The 22078-nt window shown below is 34.7% G+C and overlaps 1 protein-coding gene across 1 annotated transcript; it reads left to right on the top strand.

Moving 5' to 3' along the window:
- Positions 1-4287: 4287 nt before the first annotated feature.
- Positions 4288-20852, top strand: LOC126693764 (thioredoxin reductase NTRC). Its single transcript, XM_050389894.1, has 10 exons — positions 4288-4591; positions 8149-8356; positions 8475-8580; positions 12618-12883; positions 14876-15155; positions 15789-15896; positions 17991-18077; positions 18217-18321; positions 19929-20059; positions 20574-20852. Exons 1-10 carry the CDS (start codon positions 4315-4317, stop codon positions 20632-20634), a joined length of 1629 nt encoding a protein of 542 aa, XP_050245851.1. The 5' UTR covers positions 4288-4314; the 3' UTR covers positions 20635-20852.
- The last annotated feature ends 1226 nt before the right edge of the window (positions 20853-22078 follow it).

Below are 22078 nucleotides of genomic sequence, written 5' to 3'. Positions count from 1 at the left end.
GCTTATTAGAAGGAACCAATATCCATAGCCAAAATCTAAATAGATTCAAGAGAACAAGGAAAGAAACACGAAGGTGAATGTCTCAGTACACTAAAAGGTAACCATAAACCATATATATCATCAATTATTATCTAACAAAAAATAAAATTACAAATTAATATCAGGTCTGGGTTAAACTTAATAGAGGGTTTAAGTTGGCTATGCTTTAGGTCACTCTGGGCCCAAAATCTGTTGGCCCAGAATAATGATAGTATGTTATATATGGTTGCATCTCCTGCATAAGCCATGTGTCCATTGATAAGGATTCTTAATTCCTTTTGGATATGGTAATTGGTAAGACCTTCTTTTTTTTTTTTTTTTTTTGAAAAGGGTAAGACTTGAAACTAAGATATCTGTTTAATGGATAAAAAACACATATGTTTTGCATAGATTGATATATTTTTTAGATAGGTAAATAGACGAGATAGAGGTAGAGTTCAAACCATAAACATAAGTAACCACAAAAGAATGTATTATTAGATTATCACTCTCCATGCATAATGTATGAGAAACAATTAATACTTTGTGCATGCATTATGCATGTGCTTGAAAAGTTTTTTTGTTTTTGTTTTTGTTTTCTAATCTCATTACGTGATTTTTTTATTTTTATTGTCAAAATAAGTAAATGTCTGAATGTGAAAGAGTTTTGAAAGTGTTTTGTGGTTATAACTATGGATAAGACATGGGGTAGGGAATTAGATAGATTTAAGAGATTTTTTCAATTTGATTATTTGACCCTTTATATTCTTTTTTATTTTTTATTTCAACTTGTTAGTTAAATATTTTTCAAAGCATTTTTTTTTTCATTAATTTTTTGAACTAAAAAAATAAGGATAGTTTAAGAAATATGGAAAAGTATACACCAAAAACTCTTAGTCCAATTATATAAGTAGCTTATGAAGTGATTCAATACTAATAACAGAATTTTATTAGGCCTTTTTGTACTGGTATTTTGGGTTAAATAATGTGTTTGAACTTAGTAAGAGAGTATAATTAAGTGTACATTTAATAGTTAGATTGTTTCTTAAAAAAAAAAAAAAAAACTTTATGGAGTGGTTACTTCACTAAGGCTCGAGTCTAAGTTTGGCCCAAAACTTAAACACTAAAAAAATGTGGCCCAAAGGCCATTTATTAGCTAAAATTTGGATGACAGAATACTAAGGCGAAAAATATCTCATGAAATTTCTCTCTTATAGTATATGTAAGTTCTACATATATAAATCCACAATGCTATGAGAGATTAATATTATGAGACAGTGTAATGAGATATTTCTCATCAGTCATGAACATACTAAACAATTTTTGTTTGATCTCGTTCTATTTTTGTTGGTGGAGGCCAAAAAAAATTCATTTTGGTATTCTCTCTGTCATTAGTTGGTGGATTTGTAGATTAGTCAATAGTTTCATATTTGAAAAGTTAATACACACAAATATTAAAAACTTTTTTCTTAACTTATGTCTACTTAATTTGTAAAGCTAATATCTTTTTTCATTAGCTTAGATTTTTTTCATTTATTTTGTTAAAATATAGTATACATTTTTCTTTCTTATATATCAAAAATAGGATGAATAAAATGGCTAGAGAGTAGAGACTACCAATTCCCATTAAAGATTTTACACATTAAAACATAATTAGAAAAAAAAAGAAAGATATATAGTGGTACTTGCACATTATTAATACTAGTTGTGATTTGAGATTTAGAATTTTTTTTTTTTTTTGAGAAGGCTTAGAAATTTAGGATAGTATTATTTTTATGGGAAACGTTTTGTTACATATCAAAGATATGTGATAGTAAAAAGAAAAAGGACAAGTGTCTAAGACTCACCTGATCATATGTATTACACATAACTCTTAAACACATGTTACTTTTTTTTCTTTTTTTTTTTTTGCTACATACTTTATTTTCCCCATTTTTATATACCTAAAAAAACTATAAAATCATTATTTTTACGGGAATTTATTATTAATTTCAAATTTTCAATCATAACACATCAAAATAATAAATTATATAATAAAAAAATTGTGACTTATAGGCTTATAGCACGTAAAATCATGTATACTGGATCTGGATGCAGAAGCCCGACACCAAGTGAGAGTAACTGGCAGCCGTTGATAGTTGAGGTCCCCAAAATCGACGGTGTATGTTTCGCAGACACCGGAGTCACCAAGATTTCTCGTCAGGACTTGGCAAACAACAAGGTCCATGCTTGTCTTGATTGGACCTACGGATAGAAGTTGAATGGTTTAAAACGTACCTTCACAGTATATACTCGCTTCGTTTGTGTTAGTTACTTTGTCTCTTTTTGTCTTTTTCTTATTTTTTTTAAAGTAACTATATATAAAAACTTCTAATTCCAAAAATACAAATCCCCTACTTGATAAAATAAATAAAAAAATTGAAAGAAAAGAGAAGCCTGTTTTGCATTTTTTTTTTAAATTTATAAAAAGCTTTTCATCATTTATCATGCATTTTGGCTCCTAAATTTTTGAAGGAAGGTTTAAATAAATTGTAAAAAACATATTTTAAGACTTTCATATGAATTGAGTAAATATAAATTTAAATAATTCTAAGAAATAATGAGTTCATTTTGAAAGTTTAGTAATAGAAAACAATTTGAAAATTTGATTATCTGATGCAACAATTTGTCAATAAGTTATATGTCAAATGTCATTTTATGGTGTTTTCTAACAAAAATATTTAGGGTTCGAATCTGAAATTCCCACTAAAATTTCTCCCACCTCCCAAAAAAAAAAAAAAAACAATATTCATTTGCTTTAACAAAAGATGTTTTCAATAACATAAATAATTTTTCTAGGAAACTAATTTGTTTTATGTTGTTTTGATGTGACCTTGAAAATGGGATAAAAATTATTATTTTTAATGTTTTTGGATCACACAGAAGTTCATTATATTTTTTGTAATTCTAAATAATTATATGTAAACAAAATTTTCATTCATGGAAAGATAACCTATATATGAAATTATTTTCTTCTTAGGTAATTTGGCAGCCTTAAATGGAAATAAGAAAACCCATAAATTTGGAATATAAGCACAGAATTAAGTTGGAAAGTGGCTAATTTACATTTTTAAAAAGTCATTTAAAAGAAATTTTATGGTTGGTCAACGCCAGTTAATAGTTGACATGTGGAGAGAGAGGGGATTAAGAAATAGAAGCACCATTGAGAAGGGTTTTTTTTTTTGGTGGTTTGTTGAGTATGTGACATTCCAAAAAATGTTTTTCAATTTATTAGGTTTACTTTACATTTACTTGCATTTTTTGTTGTATCAAACATAACAAGGAAAATGTTTTTCATGTAGAACAAATTTAAATTAATGAAAGTGATTATTGCACCAATGAGGGAGAACCTATTGATTCAAGTGGAGAGAATGAAAAAATGTTGGGTTTGGGACGGATTGACGACATTTTGCCATCCATGATGAGGTAAAGATGAAACAAATAAGGAAGGGAAAATTATGAGAGTTCTAAGAGAGCAAAAATAATAGCACTCGTATTATTTGGTGTATAGTAGATAAACGTGTAAAATTTAAACAGTTTTGCTTAAAAATGATCCACATTAATCAGTGTATAATTGTGTAAATTTACAAATTTTTTTTACAATAATTGTGTAAATTTACATTGATACTATTTATTTTGCATTTAGTTTTTATCATTTCTTTATGTATCTTAAGGACAAAGGAATATAGTGAATAATGGTTGTCGTGTGTAAAGAAAGAAAAATAATTAAAAAAAAATCAAGAAAATTTGATATTTTAATAAAATATAGTATAAAATAGATAACTTAATTTGGGAGTTTTGAAAAATGAATATATAAAACAGGAAAAAAAAAAGTTCTTATACTAAAATAAATAAGAATTTTTACAAGAGTTGATGCGAATACTCTAAATATTTTGGAGATAATAATAGAATGATATAGAACGGGGTTGGATATTTAATCAAGGCAATATTTAACCCTATACTTTTGGTAATATGACCTAAGATATTACAATTCACATATTGTTCAAATAAATTTCAATTCTATGAACAAAACTTAAAAATGATTTTTTTCCCACTAATACTACCATAAATTATCTGAGACTAAAAATTAAAAAAGAAAACAAAAAATTCTAGCGAGTTGCAAAACTAACCGCTAGTCTTGCAAACACAGCTACCTATCCAGAGCGTGTGCCACAGTTGCTGACCCCAACAAACAAAATTACGAAACGCCTCATTATAAACAGGCTAACCGAAAGTCTATTGTATGGTCTGAAACAAATGTGTGTTGCTGCTGCTGCCTACTCCAAGATAGGAATCGGATTCGGACTCGGAATCGGATCTCCTACTACTGTGTCGACTCAGCGAGTCAGACTCACAGCCATGTCCACCACCACCACCACTGCTTCAACTCCTCCTGCTTCCGCTGCACACATCCACAGCCTATTCCTCCTCAACTCCTTCTCCACTCGCCCACGCGCTCTCCGCTTCCTCTCTCACCGTACTCGCCCACGCGCTCTCCTCCAAGTCCGTGCCTCTTCCTCATCTACCTCTCCAGGTAAGTTTAGCTTTAGCTTAAGGTGGTGTTTGGTTGTGCATTTTGGAAATAGTTTTTTGAGGACAGTTATTTCAGTTAAATTGCTTTTTGGTTAAAGAATTTGAGTTGGTAAACGGACCTTCCTGCTTTCTTCAAAGATTGCTTTTTGTGTGAATGAAAATTTTACGATAAATCACTCTCTTAAGGAAGCTTAAAATCAAGTTTTGGTTTAGAAAACTGGTTTTTAGTACTTTCAAGATGGACTTGTGTAAATTATTGACTAAACCTACATTGTGTAGTTTAGCTTATTTTTATATTTATTTCCTAGTTAGTGTTAGCTCGTACAAGTTTGATTAATAGTGAGGGTTGTTGTATAGTATGCTCTGCTAAGTTTGATTAATAGTGAGGGTTGTTGTATAATTAATCTGAGTGAAGTTCTCCTACGTCATAATATATATAATTCACATTGAGTCAGATAAATGTTTAGTCACTATGTGGCGATTCAAACAACCATTCACATGAAGTTTTAGTCATATGACTCGATTAAATAATTTAATAAGTTGTGTATGATTTAATGCATGCATATGGTTTTATGATTCGCCACATAATGTGAACGCGTTTGGAGGAAAACCGTGTCTTTCTTAGAAACTCTTGGTTGTAGAATTTTAATTGAGTAGTATTTTTTGAACTTTTTAAAAATTTGGCAATGGAATTTTACCTAAAGCAACTATGTTAATTATTTTCATTTAATTATGAAGAAAAAATAATAAAAAAGTAGGGGGTGGGCATCTGGCTCAATTACAGTGTATAGGACACAATTTTTATTATGATATGATATGATTTAGGCATGATCTTATATAATATATGATTTACTGTAAATTTTTTGGTGACAGTTACTAAATGATTGATAATTATATAATTTTATTACTCTCATAGGGTATAAAGAGGTCTTAGAATTTTTATGTGAATTTATGTTAGTTAATAGTGAGCCATTGAGGGTGGGAATGGCAAAGATTTGAAATTTTAATGGTTTTAATTAAAATGGTTTAAAATTTAGGGTTTAATTTGAAGCAACCCCAAACTATAGGAAAATTTTGTACTTTGCCTAAGTTTTTAATAAAGAGTAGCCAGTTGGTGCAATCACGGGTTCTAAGACCCAACTTTTATTATATAGTATATGATTTGTGAGCTTTATTTATGGCAAGGTTGTTGAGAATTTGTCAAATGTGCTAAATAATTTTATTAGAAATTATTGGAATTTTAAGGTGGGCAATATTTTGCAATCAAATTATGCATGTACTTGTGTTATATTGAGAACTTGTAACTAAACTAGGTGGAATTACTGCATTAGTTGATAGGAGGTTGATACGACCCCCACCTCGGCCACGTGTAGCACCTCTTTTCCTGCGTGGGGCTATGGTTAGATCGAGGAAATTAACAGAAAAAAGAAGGATAAATTTTTGGTTATGCTTCGAGGGATAACCGGGACCTCCTTTTTTGATAAGTAATAAGAATTCATTGATAATAAAAAGATACACCCAAGCACACAGGAAGTATACAAGGGGGAGCAAGTCAAGAACGAAAATTACAAAAGTCAAGTAAATCCAAAATAGAAAAAGGATGGTTTCTCCACACAGAGAACCAATCAAGTAAGGTTCGGAAGAAAAGAAGCTTGAGGTCAGGCATAGCACGCTCAGAGTCTTCAAAGCATCTACTATTCCTCTCCTTCCAAATACACCACATCAAACAAAGAGGAATGACCTTCCAAATAACTCAATTGCGGAGGCGACCAAAGTGACCTTGCCAGCAAGCTAAGAGACCAACAACAAACGAGGGCATGATCCAACACACTCCAAATAAACCAAAAACCATATCCCATAACTCCGAAGCAACCGGGCAATGAAGGAAAAGATGGTCAACACTTTCACTACTACGCTTGCACATATAACACCAATCCAAAATACAAACCTTTCTTTTCCTAAGATTGTCAATAGTCAAACATTTCCCCAAGGCTGCGGTCCAGACAAAAAAAGCCACTCTAGAGGGGATCTTCTGCTTCCAAATACTTTTCCAAGGGAAAAAATGCTCACTATGGCCAACAAGAAGATGGTAGTAAGAACTAACCGTGAACCCCTTACTCTTACAAGGCAGCCAAAATCTCTTATCCTCCTCGATTCCCCTTACAGGAGTGCTATAAATGGAGTTGATGAAGCACCTGAAAGCTTCCAATTCACGATTATGCACCTCCCTACAAAACTGAATCTCCCAATGAAGGACTCCATTGGAGAATCTCATAAGATCCGCCACACTTGCCTCTTTGCTACAGCTAATCCTATATAAATCGGGATAGCGGACAGCGAGAGAGGAAGTCCCACACCAACGATCTAGCCAAAACTGCACTTTTGAACCATCACCAATCTCATACATAAAAAACCGAGATAAAGAGTGCCACCCCCTGCTAATATTTTTCCACAAACTAACACCATAAGGACTAGAGGAAGGGCTAGAACACCAACCACCCCAATCACAGCCATACTTTACCTCTATCACTTGACGCCAGAGGGCATCCCTTTCTTGCCCAAATCTCCAAAGCCATTTCCCTAAAAGAGCTATATTGAAAGTTCTCAGGTTCCTAATCCCTAAACCACCTGAAGAAAGCGGGGAACACACCGTAGACCAATCAACCAAATGAAATTTGGGCTCATCTCCTAGGCCACCCCACAGAAAGTCCCGGTGTGTTCAGATAACCGGGACCTCCTTAACAAGCAAAAGCTTGATTGTTTTACTGGAATATTCAGATGACTTCTTATTAATAAACATAGACTATAAATAGCCTCCAACTGAGCATACAATGCATTCCTAATGATAAAGATAAAATAGCATCAAGTCCTATCCTATTTCCAACTCCTATCTCTGTTGGACACACCCAAGCAGAGTCATTATTTGAAAAGCAACCCTATAAACATAAATAAGATAACCATTAATAACTCCTAAACAATCAGATAACTTCAACAAGCTAGAATCAATCTTGTGCAGCAGATAACACCCATCCAGAGCAGCCAAGAGATATTAACAACTGTGCTGCATAATCTGATCTGATTTGCTGTCCAAATCCACTTCAACAAGCTGGTTCGTAACAGAGGTTCATAACGAACCTTATTCATATGTCATCAAACCATTCAGTTGAGTTGAGCTAGAATGGCATTAAACCATTCAGTTTCTCTGATGAGCCCTATGTTTAAATTGTTGTTTAAATATGCCTACAGACCTTGGTTACATCTTGACATTTGTGGCTTTGATTCAACATTATAGACGTAAGCACATAATTGTGACATTTGGTTTAATATGATATACTATTATGTTTTACTTTCTTTATGCCCTGATTGATTAACCAAAGGCATCTTAGCTTAAGCTAGGATTGGATTGGGTTCTTCTTTTTTCTTTGGATGCTGTAAATCCCTTGGTTTGAAATGAAAATCTGGCTTCTCAATTCAGGGCTATGCTTCTATAAAGGAGTTGTTTTGTTATTTGTGATAACTATCAAAATCTAGGGAATGATTGTTTTGCTATTCTTGCAGCAAAAAACATCGAGAATGTGGTTATTATTGGTTCAGGTCCTGCAGGATACACAGCAGCAATATATTCAGCTCGGGCTAATTTGAAGCCTCTAGTGTTTGAGGGATATCAAGTGGGTGGTGTTCCTGGGGGACAGTTGATGACTACCACTGAAGTCGAGAATTTTCCTGGGTTTCCAGATGGAATAACGGGTCCAGATTTGATGGACAAGTATAGTAAACATATATGATGTCAATTTTATTTTTGGACTGTTTTCATGTTCTGTTATTAATTGTCGGCATAGGAAGATGCGATTTCAAATAGACTCTTGACATTTGGTATTGTTTAGGATGAGACGGCAAGCAGAGCGTTGGGGAGCAGAGTTGTTCCAAGAAGATGTGGAATCTATTGATGTAAAAAGTCGTCCTTTTACTGTGCAAAGTAGTGAACGTAAGGTGATATATTATCTTTTCAGCAGGTTGTTTAATATATCTGTTGAATTAATTGCATACTTCATTACTGAACTTCCAAATTGTTTAATAAAGAACAACTTGATTTGAACTGTTTCTTTGAATCTGCTCATCAGAGATGACCTTTTATGAATGTGATTCCAGTAAGTTCTTTGTAAACCATGCATCATGATTCATGCATCAACTAAGCACTTATCTTGTCTTGGTTGTAATTGTCATTAAATCGGTGGGGCATGAGTAGAACATGATTTGTCAATGTGGTACATTCTAGAAAAGGATTGTGCATCGCTCTCTTACAGAGGCTAGAAACTATGATGGAAGCAGCCAATGTGTTACACAGAAAAAAACCAGGTAGCAAAAAAGTGGCTAAGTCCAAAAATAAGGGACGTAGAGAGTTGCAAAACTTGATCTATTCGGTGAACTATGACAGGAGATAGAGGGTGGTCTTGTGCTGGTGTCAGTAGTTGGGGATAGATCTGTGTTTATGAAGATAAAAATGATTTCATGGAATATTAGAGGTTTAAATGATCCTCGGAAATGTCTTGTGGTGAAGAATTTGTTGCAGGAGTGGAAATGTGATGTTGTTTGTTTACAAGAGACGAAAATTGCTAGCATGAATAGACAGCTGGTTTGTAGTTTGTGGAGCTGTCCATATGTGGATTGGGCTGTTTTGGAGGCTGATCGGACTGCTAGTGGTATCTTGATTATGTGGGATAGAAGGGTTTTGGAGAAGGTGGAGGTTATGGTTGGTACTTTCTCAGTTTCGGTAAAGTGGCAAGGGGTGGGGGACGGTTTTATATGGGCATGCTCATTGGTGTATGGCCCAAATGAGAATACTATGAGGGGTCATATGTGGGATGAGCTAGTGGGTATTCAGCAGTATTGGAGGTTACCGTGGTGCTGCATTGGGGATTTTAATATTGTTTGCTTTCCTAGTGAGCGTAGGGGTGAGACTCGTTTGACCTTGGCTATGGAAAAATTCTTTGAATTTATTGAGGATCTTAACATGATTGATTTGCCTTTGGAAGGAGGTAGCTATACATGGTCAAGTGGTACTGATCAACCAGCGATGTCTAGGGTTGATAGAGCTTTGGTCACTCCAGATTGGGAGGACCATTTTCCAGATGTTATTCAAAGGATTTTACCTCGTCCTATTTCAGATCACAGTCCAATTCTTTTGGAGGCAGGGGGAATGGAAAGGGGGAAAAGTCCGTTCAGATTTGAAAACAGGTGGTTGAAGTCGGAGGGATTTGTGGATAGAGTTTAGTCCTAGTGGAATCGACATTCTTTTGCAAGTACACCAAGTTTCGTGCTTGCAAAAAAATTGAAGGCTCTGAAAGAAGACATTGTGCAATGGAATCGCCGAGAGTTTGGTAATGTAGAGCGTCAAAAGAAACAATTATTGGAGGAGCTGAAAAAATTAGACGCCAAGGAAGGGGACTTTGGTCTCATTGATGGGGAGAAAGGTCATAGGGCTGCTTTGAGGTCCTAGGTGGAGCATCTTCTTTCCCTGGAAGAAATATCCTGGAGACAAAAATCTAGGATGTTATGTATCAAGGAAGGGGATAATAACACCAAATTTTTTCATGAAATGGCTAATTCCCATAGAAGGTTTAATCATCTAAGGACCTTGGAGGTGGATGGGGTGGTTTTTGAGGAGGAATCCGAGGTAAATAATTAGGTAGTACAATTCTATAAAAATTTGTACAAGGAGTCTGAGGGGTGGAGGCCTTTTGTGGAGGGTTTGGAATTTGATCGTATTGGGGATATAGAGAGGGTTTGGCTTGAAAGGAAGTTTGAGAGGGAGGAGATACTTCAAGTTGTAAGTGAATTGGAAGGGGACAAAGCTCCAGGTCTGGATGGGTTTACTATGGCTTTTTATCATTATTGTTGGAGAGTAGTGGAGAAAGATGTCTTAGCAGTCTTTGAAGAGTTTTTTCAACATTGTAAGTTTGAAAAATCCCTTAATGCTACCTTCATTGCATTAATTCCTAAAAAGAATGATGTCTCTAATATTAGAGATTTCCGACCTATCAGCTTGGTGGGAAGTGTGTATAAAATCTTGTCTAAGGTTTTGGCAAACCGATTGAGAGTGGTTTTAGATCAGTTGATTTCTGAGACTCAGAATAGCTTTGTGGGTGGGAGACAAATTCTTGACTCAGTTCTCATTGCGAATGAGTGTGTGGATAGCCGAGGGAAGAGTAGGGTTCCTGGAGTCATTTGTAAACTTGATATTGAAAAAGCCTACGATCATGTGAATTGGGAGGCTTTGTTGAATTTGTTGAATTGAATGGGCTTTGGAGTGAAGTGGTGTAAGTGGATCCGTACTTGTATCTCCATAATTCAGTTCTCTGTTTTGATTAATGGGTCTCCAGCTGATTTTTTTGGTAGTTCGAGGGGTTTAAGATAAGGGGATCCGCTATCTCCTATGCTGTTTTTGATTATGATGGAGGTGTTTAGTAGGATGTTGAGAAGAGTGGAGGGAGTTGGCTTGATCCGTGGTTTTAAAGTAGAGGGTAGGAGGGGTGGTGGAGAATGTGTTACTCATCTTTTATTTGCAGACAATAATATCCTTTTTTGTGATGCGGATGTGGAGCAAATTCTTCATATTCGGTTGTTGTTACTTAGTTTTTAGGCGGTAACAGGTTTGAAGGTTAATGTGCATAAGAGTGAAATGGTTCCAATAGGGGAGGTTGATGATGTGCATGCCCTGGCTGAAATTTTGGGTTGTAGAGTTGGAGAGTTGCCTATGTCTTATCTTGGTATGCCGTTGGGGGCTTCTCATAACTCCCCTTCAATTTGGAATCCTATTTTGGAAAAATTGAGCGGAAACTTGCCGGGTGGAAGAAGTTGTATTTGTCTAAGGGGGGTCGGTTGATGTTACTCAAGAGCACGCTATCTAGTCTTCCTGCCTATTTTCTTTCGTTATTCACAATTCCTACTCATGTGGCTAATAAAATTGAAAAGTTGCGAAGGGACTTTCTTTGGGGTGATAGCAAGATTCATTTGGTAGGTTGGGATAAAATTTGTGCGCCTATAGCCAATGGTGGCTTAGGGATTAGGAAACTTACTACTTTCAATAAGGCCTTATTGGGGAAATGGTTGTAGCGGTTTGGGAAGGAAGAGGATCGGTTATGCAGGAGAGTAGTAGCTTCAAAATATGAGGAAGAATGGGGGGGTTGGACCTCTAAGCTAGGTAGGGGAGCTCATGGGTGTGGGTTGTGGAGAGGTATTCGCATGGGATGGGAGGATTTTAGTAAAAATTGTCAGTTTGTTGTTAGGTTGGGAAATAGAGTGAGGTTTTGGCAAGATGGTTGGTATGGGGATCAACCTTTTAAATTGGCTTTCCCAAAGCTGTACGGTATTGCCATTGATAAGGAGGTTTCTGTAGAAGCTTCTTTGTCAAGGCAGGGGGTGGAGGATAGAAGAATTTGGGATGTTCGTTTTATTCGAGAATTTAATGATTGGGAGATGGTTGAAGGGTTGCATTTTCTTCATATTTTGGGAGCTAATACTCCTCCAATGGACTTTAGGAACCAATTTGATAGAGAATCAAAGTTAGAGGGTATTATAAGTAATGAAGTCTACTTTTTATTTAAAAAATCAGGCCTGATTGTTGGGATTCAAAATAGATATTATCACATGTAGGGGAGAGAGAATCAAAGTTAGAGGGTATAATAAGTAATGAAGTCTACTTTTTATTTAAAAAATCAGGCATGATTGTTGGGATTCAAAATAGATATTATCACATGTAGGGGAGAGAGAGAGAGAAGCAAGAAGAGAAAAATTTCTTGTTCCCTATATTGCATGCATTTTATATTATATATATATATATATAATATTTGATAATCTGTCATAGCCATTGTTAAAAATAGCTACATATCCCCTTCCATTATGTCCTTATTAATTAGTCTATATGTTATGCGTATAGGCTGCCAATCCTCATTTCTTGGTTATATAAAGAAATCTGGTTGGTTCAATTTTTGTGAAGGTTCATTTTTTTGCTCATGTTTATATCTCAGGTTAAGTGCCACAGTGTCATTTTTGCCACAGGAGCTACCGCTAAAAGGCTCGGGTTACCCCGTGAAGATGAATTTTGGAGTAGGGGAATTAGTGCTTGTGCGATTTGTGATGGAGCATCACCATTGTTTAAGGGCCAAGTTCTTGCTGTTGTTGGTGGAGGAGATACAGCTACTGAGGAAGCAATTTACCTAACTAAATATGCTCGTCACGTTCATTTACTTGTACGTAGAGACCAACTAAAGGCTTCCAAAGCAATGCAAGATAGGTGAGTTCTGGTGGCCCTTCCTTCAATGTTGTTGTTTTGAAGTTATCATTTACTTGTACAGCTACTGAAGTTCTTGTTTGTGCTACTCAGTCTCATTGTCAGTTTGTGTCTCATACCATATATAAAATGTAGTGAAACTTCTCATTCTCTGAAAGATTGTCTTCGTCCTTTTACTAGCTTCTTAGTTATTTATCTATTAATTTATAGTTTCTTTTGATGTATCAGATCTGTATCTATCTTTGTTCCTTTATCCGTTTTTTTTCCCTGCCACATGCTCCTTAGTAATTTCATGGGACCTTCCAGTTGAGTCTATCTGTCTTAATCTTTGTTCCTTTATGCTTTATCCTTTATCCATTTATTTTTTAATACATAACTCTGTCTTAATTATTATTTTTCCTTTTGTGAGCAAATAGATTGATGGTGAAGTCATAGGTTCAATCTAGTATAGATGCATGAGTTGGCCTGTCAAGGTGGGGGGGGGGGGGGGGGGGTGAAGAATAGGGCACAGAAATTCCCCACATCCTCACCCAACACAGATTGAGACTCATAGATGCCACTAGGGATATTGATGGAACCATTTGGTCCAGGGACAAAGATGAGAAGCATAGGCTGCTTGATCTGGATGGTACATGGATTTGGAATTGTTGTAAAAATGATTAAATAAAAAAAATTAAAAAAAAAATCCTATCAGCTTGAGCTTTTGGGACAGGAGTCAGTATATCATGGTATTAGAGTACGTGGTTTTGAGTTCAAACCTTGTGTCCATTCTACCTCCCTTTTTAAGAAAAATTAAAATTTCAATATGTTGGGCCCCACTTATTTAGAGGGAGCTTGGGCCCATACATGAGTGGGAGTGTTAGAATAATTATTAAACGATTAAACAAACTCATTTCCTATTGGCTTAAAGTTTTTGGATATGTGGTTTATTAGATACGTACAACCCATGTAGCTGGAATTTGATGAGTTACTTTAAAATGCAGGTTCCTATGTATTTATAATAAAGTAATTGATATTTAAAATAATCTCTGAATTCATTTTTTCTCTAGATATTGGGAAAACTTGTTTTATATGGATTTTGGAGAATATGACATGCTTTCTGTTTACATTTAGGTCTTGATGAACTGGGCCTTGCATGTCTTCCAAGAAGCCCTCTCTAGTAATTTTCAGTCCATTGGGTTCTAAAGCTTTTCCTTGTTTAAGAGGGAAAAAGAGAGGAAAAAAGTGGGTTGGGGGGGGGGGGGGGGGGTGGGGGGTGGTGGGGTGAGGAGATCAAATTGGACACTTTAGGATTTAATTGTGCCCCATTGATAATTTTGCTACTGGGTACAAGGATTATAAAAAGGGGAACATTGTTGTTTATTGATAAATAGTTATTAGATTGACTTCATGAACAATGCTGACCTTGAGTGGTTTTATCAAACAATTTATTTGTTGCAAGTAGCAGCTAACTTTTGTACCTATGCGGTTGGGGGCATCAAATAACACCAATTAGATTATAGCATATCACCTTTAAATTTCTTTGTTGTTTACATGATTGATTTTGGTCCTTTCTAACTTAACATGGCATGTTGCAGATGGTAGTGCATTGTAATGTGTAGGAAGGTAGTCTTGCTTATAACAACATTTTTTACACAATCTTTAGTGTGATGCCCATCATAGAAGTGATAGAACTTTATATTTTTACCTGAATTACCATGCAATAATTTCTATTGTTTAAATTGTCTAGTGAGAGCCAACTTCAAAGAAGGTTAAATCTCATTTATGCCATTGTTTAAACCTTGTGTCTTATGGGACTTGTAATGGCCCTCTGCCTTGACACTAATTATAAGCCACTGTCAATTTCTTAGTAGTGGCTAAAAAGTTTCAGTTTGTGGTGGTCTGTTTTTTTGGCTGCCTTTTTGCTGGTGAATTATCTACTAATGAACAACTTGTATGTGAGTTTTCAACTCCCTGAATGTTTGCTTAACAGGTTGATTATCGCGAATGTTTCAGAGTGTACAACAATCCCAATATCACCGTGCACTTCAATACAGAGACCATGGATATTGTTAGCAATACAAAAGGCCAGATGTCTGGAATTTTACTTCGAAAAGCTGATACTGGGGAGGAATCTGTGCTTGAGGCCAAGGGGTTATTTTATGGTATAGGTCATTCACCGAATAGCCAGTTGTTGGAAGGCCAAGTTGAGCTTGACAGATCTGGGTACGTGTTAGTTGAAGAGGGTACTGCAAATACTTCAGTTGAAGGTGTATTTGCTGCTGGAGATGTACAGGTAATCCTCTCCAGGGTTAGCATATTTATTTCTTCAGTTTTCAATTGGTCCAGGGCCTGTCAAGATTTATTGTGTCTCCCAGATACCTTACCCTAGCCTCTGGCCCAAATGTTGCAACAGTTCAACTAGTGGTCATCTTGTTGGTTAAGAAATTGTATTGATTAGATATGTAATGACAAAGCTTGTGTCTATTAATTATTGCTTGTTGGATTTATGAAGAATCAGGATACATTCAAGGAAATTCTTTGAACAAGTTGGGGAAAATTTTGTATGAATGGAAGTGATGCATGCTACAAACTTTGTCATCTAATCAGTTTCTTGGCATGCACCATTTATAGAGGAAAGAGATAGTGCAAGGCATTAGGTTTTAGCCTTCTGTTACATTTTGTATTGGAAGCTGTGAATCTTCACAATGTCAAGAAAACCTCTTTGTTAATATTTCTAAACAACAGAAATAATTGAATTTTATAGCTAAGCAGAAAGCACATCTGCCTATCAAGTTTAATTACATTGTCATTTGGCTGTATAAGTCCAATCTCATCTTGTGATCTGAATCATCTGATTTTACCATATGTTTGTGAATCATTATCATAGTGGATAATTTTCTAATTCAAATTCTTGTTATCTTAATAGGACCATGAATGGAGGCAAGCTGTAACCGCTGCTGGATCTGGATGCGTTGCTGCTTTATCAGTTGAGAGATATCTTGTGAGCAAAGATCTCCTTATTGAGTTTCACCAGGTATTTGATGAGGTTCAAATTCATCTGTTCTACTTGTCTATAGACTCTAGAGATAAGAGTACCTTAACATGTGCTTATCATCCCCATGCATTGGAAATTTGTTGTTAACATGACTCTGGTAGAGAACTTATTAAAAAAAAAAAAAAAAAAGCTCCAGTGGAGAAGGGAATTTTGATTGCTTAAATACACAGACAAAGCTGAACATAGGATGTGCAATTAATTATTGTGTAAGAATTTGGTGCACATAATTTTTGTTAGCTTAATTCTTATACTAGCATTTGTTGGGACAAATATTGGTTAGCCTAGTGGTCAAGTCAATGCATTATCTTTCTTAAAGCTGGTCAATTGGTTAATTTAACCATAGGCATATTTTAGTTAATGGTTGTATAGTAAACGAACCAAGTTATCGCTGCAAACCCCAAGACTTTATTACAGCCAGTGAAGCCATGGAGAGCAAAAGAAGTCTGCAGACCACCTAGATGTAACAATGAGTAAAATCTCCTAGTGCTTTTGGACCCATGCCCATATTAACTACAAAGAGTGTTAAGCTATTAGCAGTTGCAGTCTCAAGTACAAAGTTGCCAATCACTATGCATACTATGCAGCTACAATGGTTGTACCTGTTAACCATCTCTGTAATGTGAAATTGGCACAGGGAAGAGCAATAGACTGGACCAACTATCTTGTTGATCACGTATTGACCAATAAACCTTGTAAAACACGTAGTAGGGTACCATGCATATATAATCAAGATGGTGGATGTGTCTCTCTTCCAATTACTAATGGCTTATCCAAAAAGAAAGGAAAACGTTTGCTTATTTACAGAGCAAGATTTCAGATCCTTTTGGTTAAATTTGGATAGTCCCATACTCAACTAATCCATTGAAGGGTTTATCTCTTATTATATTTTAATTGGTAAGTACACATTGGCGTGGGACAAAACTAAATCCAATACATAAATAAATTTTAAAGGAAAGAAAAATAAAAAAAATAGATAACCCAGGAGTCAACACCATTGGAAGGTACCTAAAAGGGTGTCTTTCTTTTTATGTACAGCTACTTGGGGTAGAATTCTTACCATTGACAATATTTTTCTAAGAGCTCTATCCCTGGTTAATTGGTGTTGCTTGTGTCGTTGTGATGAGGCAAATGTGGATCATCTTGTGCTCCATTGTAAGTATGCTTATGCTTTTTGGTGCGAAGTTTTTTTGATGTTTGGGATCCAGTGGATGATGCTGAAGACAATAGCCGCTCTTCTTTTTGGATGGAGGAATTGGCTAGGGAAGCATTTTTCTAAAATTTGGAATATGGTTCCAACTTGTCTTATGCGATTAATTTGGAGGGAACGGAATACTCATACTTTTGAAGTTACCGTGAGATTTGCAGATATTTTGAAGTCTTAGCTAGTTGGGACTCTATTTCAGTGGTCTAGAATTTGGGGTTTTACACAACGTATTTCCATTTCTTATTTTCTACTTTCTGTTCGTATCTCTTCTTGAGTTACTTGTATTTTGTCACCATCGTGAACTTGATGTTCTTTTTATGCAATAAAACTTTGATTACCTATCAAAAAGGGGGGGAAAAACACATTGGAAGATTCCAAGAGAAATTTTATTAATCAACTAAACTGTTAATTGTCTCCATAGGAGTACAATACTGTGTTTATATAGATTAGTAGGACTAAACCTTAATTTTAATTGACATAGGAAAACACTAATTCTAATTGACTTGGGAAATCCCAATTATTGAATCACAAAAATGCCCGTGACTCTAGGAATTAAATAAAATACTAGTAACCTAATTAAATATGAAGATCTAAAATAAAATCTAACTGACTTCCAACATTAAAATAAATTACATTGCACTTTCCACATCAAACATATACCTATTTTGAACCCATGACCTTATCTCTTATCTTTCATCCCATTCTTGTTGGATGAGGAAGTGCCATTTAGGCTAGAGCTCATTGGCTCCTAGGAAGTTTAGAATGAATCGAGTAATTTTGGTTAAAAGGTTCTAAGTGTTGACCAGGGATGTTGATAAATTTTGGTTAAAAGGTTCTAACTTTTGTCTTAATGAATTTTCTTGTGACAGCCCCAAACTGAAGAGGTTAAGAAGGAACTTACTGATAGGGATGTCCAAGCAGGCTTTGACATTACACTTACAAAGCATAAGGGCCAGGTACATGTTATTTCCAAAATGCTTGCTTCAATGTGAACTTACATGTTAATTGAAATCTCACGTCAACGAAGCATTCCCATTTTTGGTTTTTCTGTATAAGTTGGCTCAGTGCTTACATTTTTTCCCTCTCTTTCTTCAGTATGCATTAAGAAAATTGTACCATGAAAGTCCAAGGCTTATATGTGTACTATATACTGCACCAACCTGTGGTCCATGCAGGACTTTGAAGCCAATTCTTAGTAAGGTACTTAGTTTGAAACCTGTTCTGCTTTTGCATTATATATCAATGCCAGCTAAGTTGTCATGGTAAATGATATCTCAGTTATGATACACATGATAGAACCCATTCTAGCCATGTGAAATTCTGGTAAAAGAAATTCATTATGTTGTATAAAATCTTGACGTGCATGCAGCATGTTGCAGATGACAATCTGTTAATAAAAGAGGAGATGGTAATTTAAAGAAAATTTGCTTGTTTCATATGTTGGGCATAATACAAATTACATTATGATCATAGTGACTCTCTGAGCCTTATTTCTCATACAACAGTCCGATAAAGTGCCTCAGGAGAAGTGACAGACATATGGGAAAATAATGTGCCTTTCACTTAAAGCTTGCACAACATGAAAGGATGGTTGCAAAGTATATCTATGTTATTTTTTTCTTCTAGCATGGTTGACTCTAGGGCGTACCCAATCAGTTGGGAACTGCATCTCATAAGGAAAAGGTCACTGACTTTAATATTACATCCTTAGGGCCAAAGTCATTAATCCCCCCCAAAAAAAAACATTTATGGTTGAGTATGAATATTTTATAGGAACTTTAAAAAAAAATTATGAAGTTATATATATATATATATGTTGGGGTCAAGTTTCTCCTAGTGTAATTCTTTCTTAATATTATACCTCTTAATAACTTTGTATTGAATCCATATTTTGAAAATTCTAATGTTGAATTACACATTCTCTTTGTTTTTAACATGCCAAATTTATCAGATGGATGTTAGTTACTATCCAATCTATACATGAGATAGTTTTTGATCTTTGTTTACTTTGATATTTTGCAAGCATGGAGTGTGAAAAGAGAAAATGTAATTGAATGATGGATTTGTCAAAAATCTCATCCAAAGCAAAGTTTGAAAGTGGTGTAATATTAACAAGAGTTACAATAGGTGTAACCTAAACCTAACCATAAACCAAAAGGAGGAAGGAATGTGCACTTAAAATCCAAATATTGTAGCACAATGAATTTCTCTTGGAAGTTGGTGTTAGTTTAATAAGTAAAAGCATGAGCCAAAGGCAGTAGCATTAGTATAATATAGGTTTCATCATGTATCAAGTTTGGCTTTATAGATGGAAGATGTAGTCCCAAGTACATGTAAATATAACATATCTTGATTTTCTGCATTGAATGCCACATATTTTCCACCAGAAAAACAAGCCATTTTATAATCCTTAATGAATAAGATGACATCTCCAAAAATTTCTTAAATCAGAACATGGCGAACTGCAGTACCAATATCCTTAATGGCCAACGTATCACATGGAACCTTATCACTTTTGCAATTGGTCCATACTTAAGTGTGGATTGTGAGTGGAAGTTGCATCTTGTAAGTGATTTGCATATTCTGTTAAAATTGCATAGAATATGGTATAGCCAAGTCAACTCAAGACCAGATATAGGGTATTACTGGGAAGAAGTTACCAATGTTGTGTGAAGAGAATAAATAAGCAATGCTTCTCATGCATGATGGAAACTTTACATTATGTTTCATGATTAATGATTCATGCTTTATATTGTCGAATGACTTACTAAGAATATGTCAAACTTTCACTTAACTTCTGGTGGCAGGTGATAGACGAATTTGATCAGAATGTTCATTTTGTTGAAATTGATATTGAGGAAGATCCAGAGATAGCAGAAGCAGCTGGAATTATGGGTACACCATGTGTGCAGTTTTTTAAAAATAAGGAAATGATCAGGTTGGTTATATATTGTCCTTTCATTTGTCCCACTGCATGTGTTTTCTTGGATTTGTTTTATTTTATTTTTTCTTTTGTCCTCTCAGACTTAATTCTTTCTATCTGGTTATGTTTTTCTAAGTCTTCTTATTTTATTGGTCCAACTAAACACTTTAAATTCAACGGATCCCCCGTTTTCTTCTTTTTCTTCTTTGGACTATGACAGACAAACTCATTGTGTTAACGAATTTTTGTTGTTGCATGGAGGTGTTTTATTTGGCAAAATTTTGCATATTCATGTGAAATGTTATGATATTGATACACAGTACAAAAGTAGTTCTTTTTTTTGTGTATTAGTGGTTGATTGATTTTGACTTTGGAAAGCTTTCTTTTCAATTTATGGAGAGGGAGTTGGTGAAATTATAATCTTGTGTTGACTCTCTATGAATGTCTTTTGCATGAATCTAGGCCCTATTCTATTTATGTGGTTAGTGGTTCTCGGCCGCCACTTACTGTTTCTATTCTGGTTATGCAGGACTGTGTCAGGGGTGAAAATGAAGAGAGAGTACAAAGAATTCATTGAAGAAAATAAATGAGAGAATTTCAAATTGGGTGATGCCCTCATTTCGTGATCCAATTTTGTTCCTTCTAAAGAATCTAGTTGAATAATGCCTTCAATTTTTTCAGTTGTATCTCATATTGATCAACTACACTGTAAATTATACAAGCAGAGCAACCAATGCATTGGTTACGAGTTTTGAATCTCTTTCTTTTGAATTTCAATGATTTTGTAAAGCTTTGAATTTTGTTCTCATATCGACTACTTGCTACTAACTAGAATAATTTGCAGTCGTGCCCAATTACAACCCTTCTGTTTTGATGATTTTCCTCCATTTGCAAATGTAGTTGTCCACTTGTCCCCAATATAAGAGGGATGGTTGAGAAGCACGTGGATGTAGACATGAGTTCTATAGCCACAACAAAATCTTACAACATTTTCACAATAAGTGAGGTGTCAATCCACCATAGGTCAAAATAAAATGAAAAAAAAAAAAAAAAAAAAGATTATACCAGGACTCACTAGTGCCCAAAATAACAGTTTTTTTAAAATGTTGATAGATTTTATTGTGTCCCTCAGCTTTCTCTATAAAAATATGGTCTTACACCAGTGAAGTATGATGCAATTTTTTGTTTGTGAGGTCTGCAACGCACTGTCAATTGCATTAGAGTACAAGATTGGTGATTAATTACTCTTGCCAGAGAAATTTCTTTGTAATTATATTTGTTGCTCATTTTTCACTACACTAGTGACATTACATTACTAGCCCAAAAGAAGAAGAAAAAGACCAAGAAATCAATAAGATATCCTTTATTGGAAGGAGAGAAATAAGCTAGAATAGCTAGGAAAAAGAAGAGAAAGGAAAAAGAAATTGATAAGATTTTAACTTCTGGCGTCTGTAATATGATAATTACTCTTTATCACCAGGCTAAAACACCGAATATGGTTTATTTGATGAGAAGAGATTTTACCTATTTTTGAACTTAAAAAATTTTCATTGGAAACTCCAAGAGGTGTTTATTCTTTCCATTTGTTTTTCTATTTTATTTTGGCGTGTTTCATAATATGATCTATTTTTAGAAATCAATAAACATAATTTTTTTGAAGTTGTTTTTCTTTTATGTATTAGAAATTTCAATAACAAATTAAATTAAAGAGAGTGACGTATTTTTATTTGAAAGATGATATATTAATGATATTGTGATATTTCAGTACAATGTTGGATCTTCTAAACATTGATATTTCAGTAAATATAGGACCAAGGGAGTATTAAAGGGAGGGAGGCATTGTAGTCAATGCTATTATGATATTTCAGTAGTTTGATGATCTTCTCTCCCTTGCTTTCAGATTCAATTGAGGCCATAGCAACACAAGCCAGATTCAATTAATTAATTCAATTGCTATTACAATAGTCGTTCATTTTAATTGACAGTAGGAATCCCCTCCTATTTATTTGACTTTGTGTGGTTTTCATTTCTTTG

This window comes from Quercus robur, chromosome 7, assembly GCF_932294415.1.
Source record: "Quercus robur chromosome 7, dhQueRobu3.1, whole genome shotgun sequence".
In the NCBI taxonomy this organism is placed as follows: Eukaryota; Viridiplantae; Streptophyta; class Magnoliopsida; order Fagales; family Fagaceae; genus Quercus; species Quercus robur.
The sequence above is the reverse complement of the archived record's forward strand: the minus strand, read 5'-3'. Positions and strand labels throughout refer to the sequence as shown.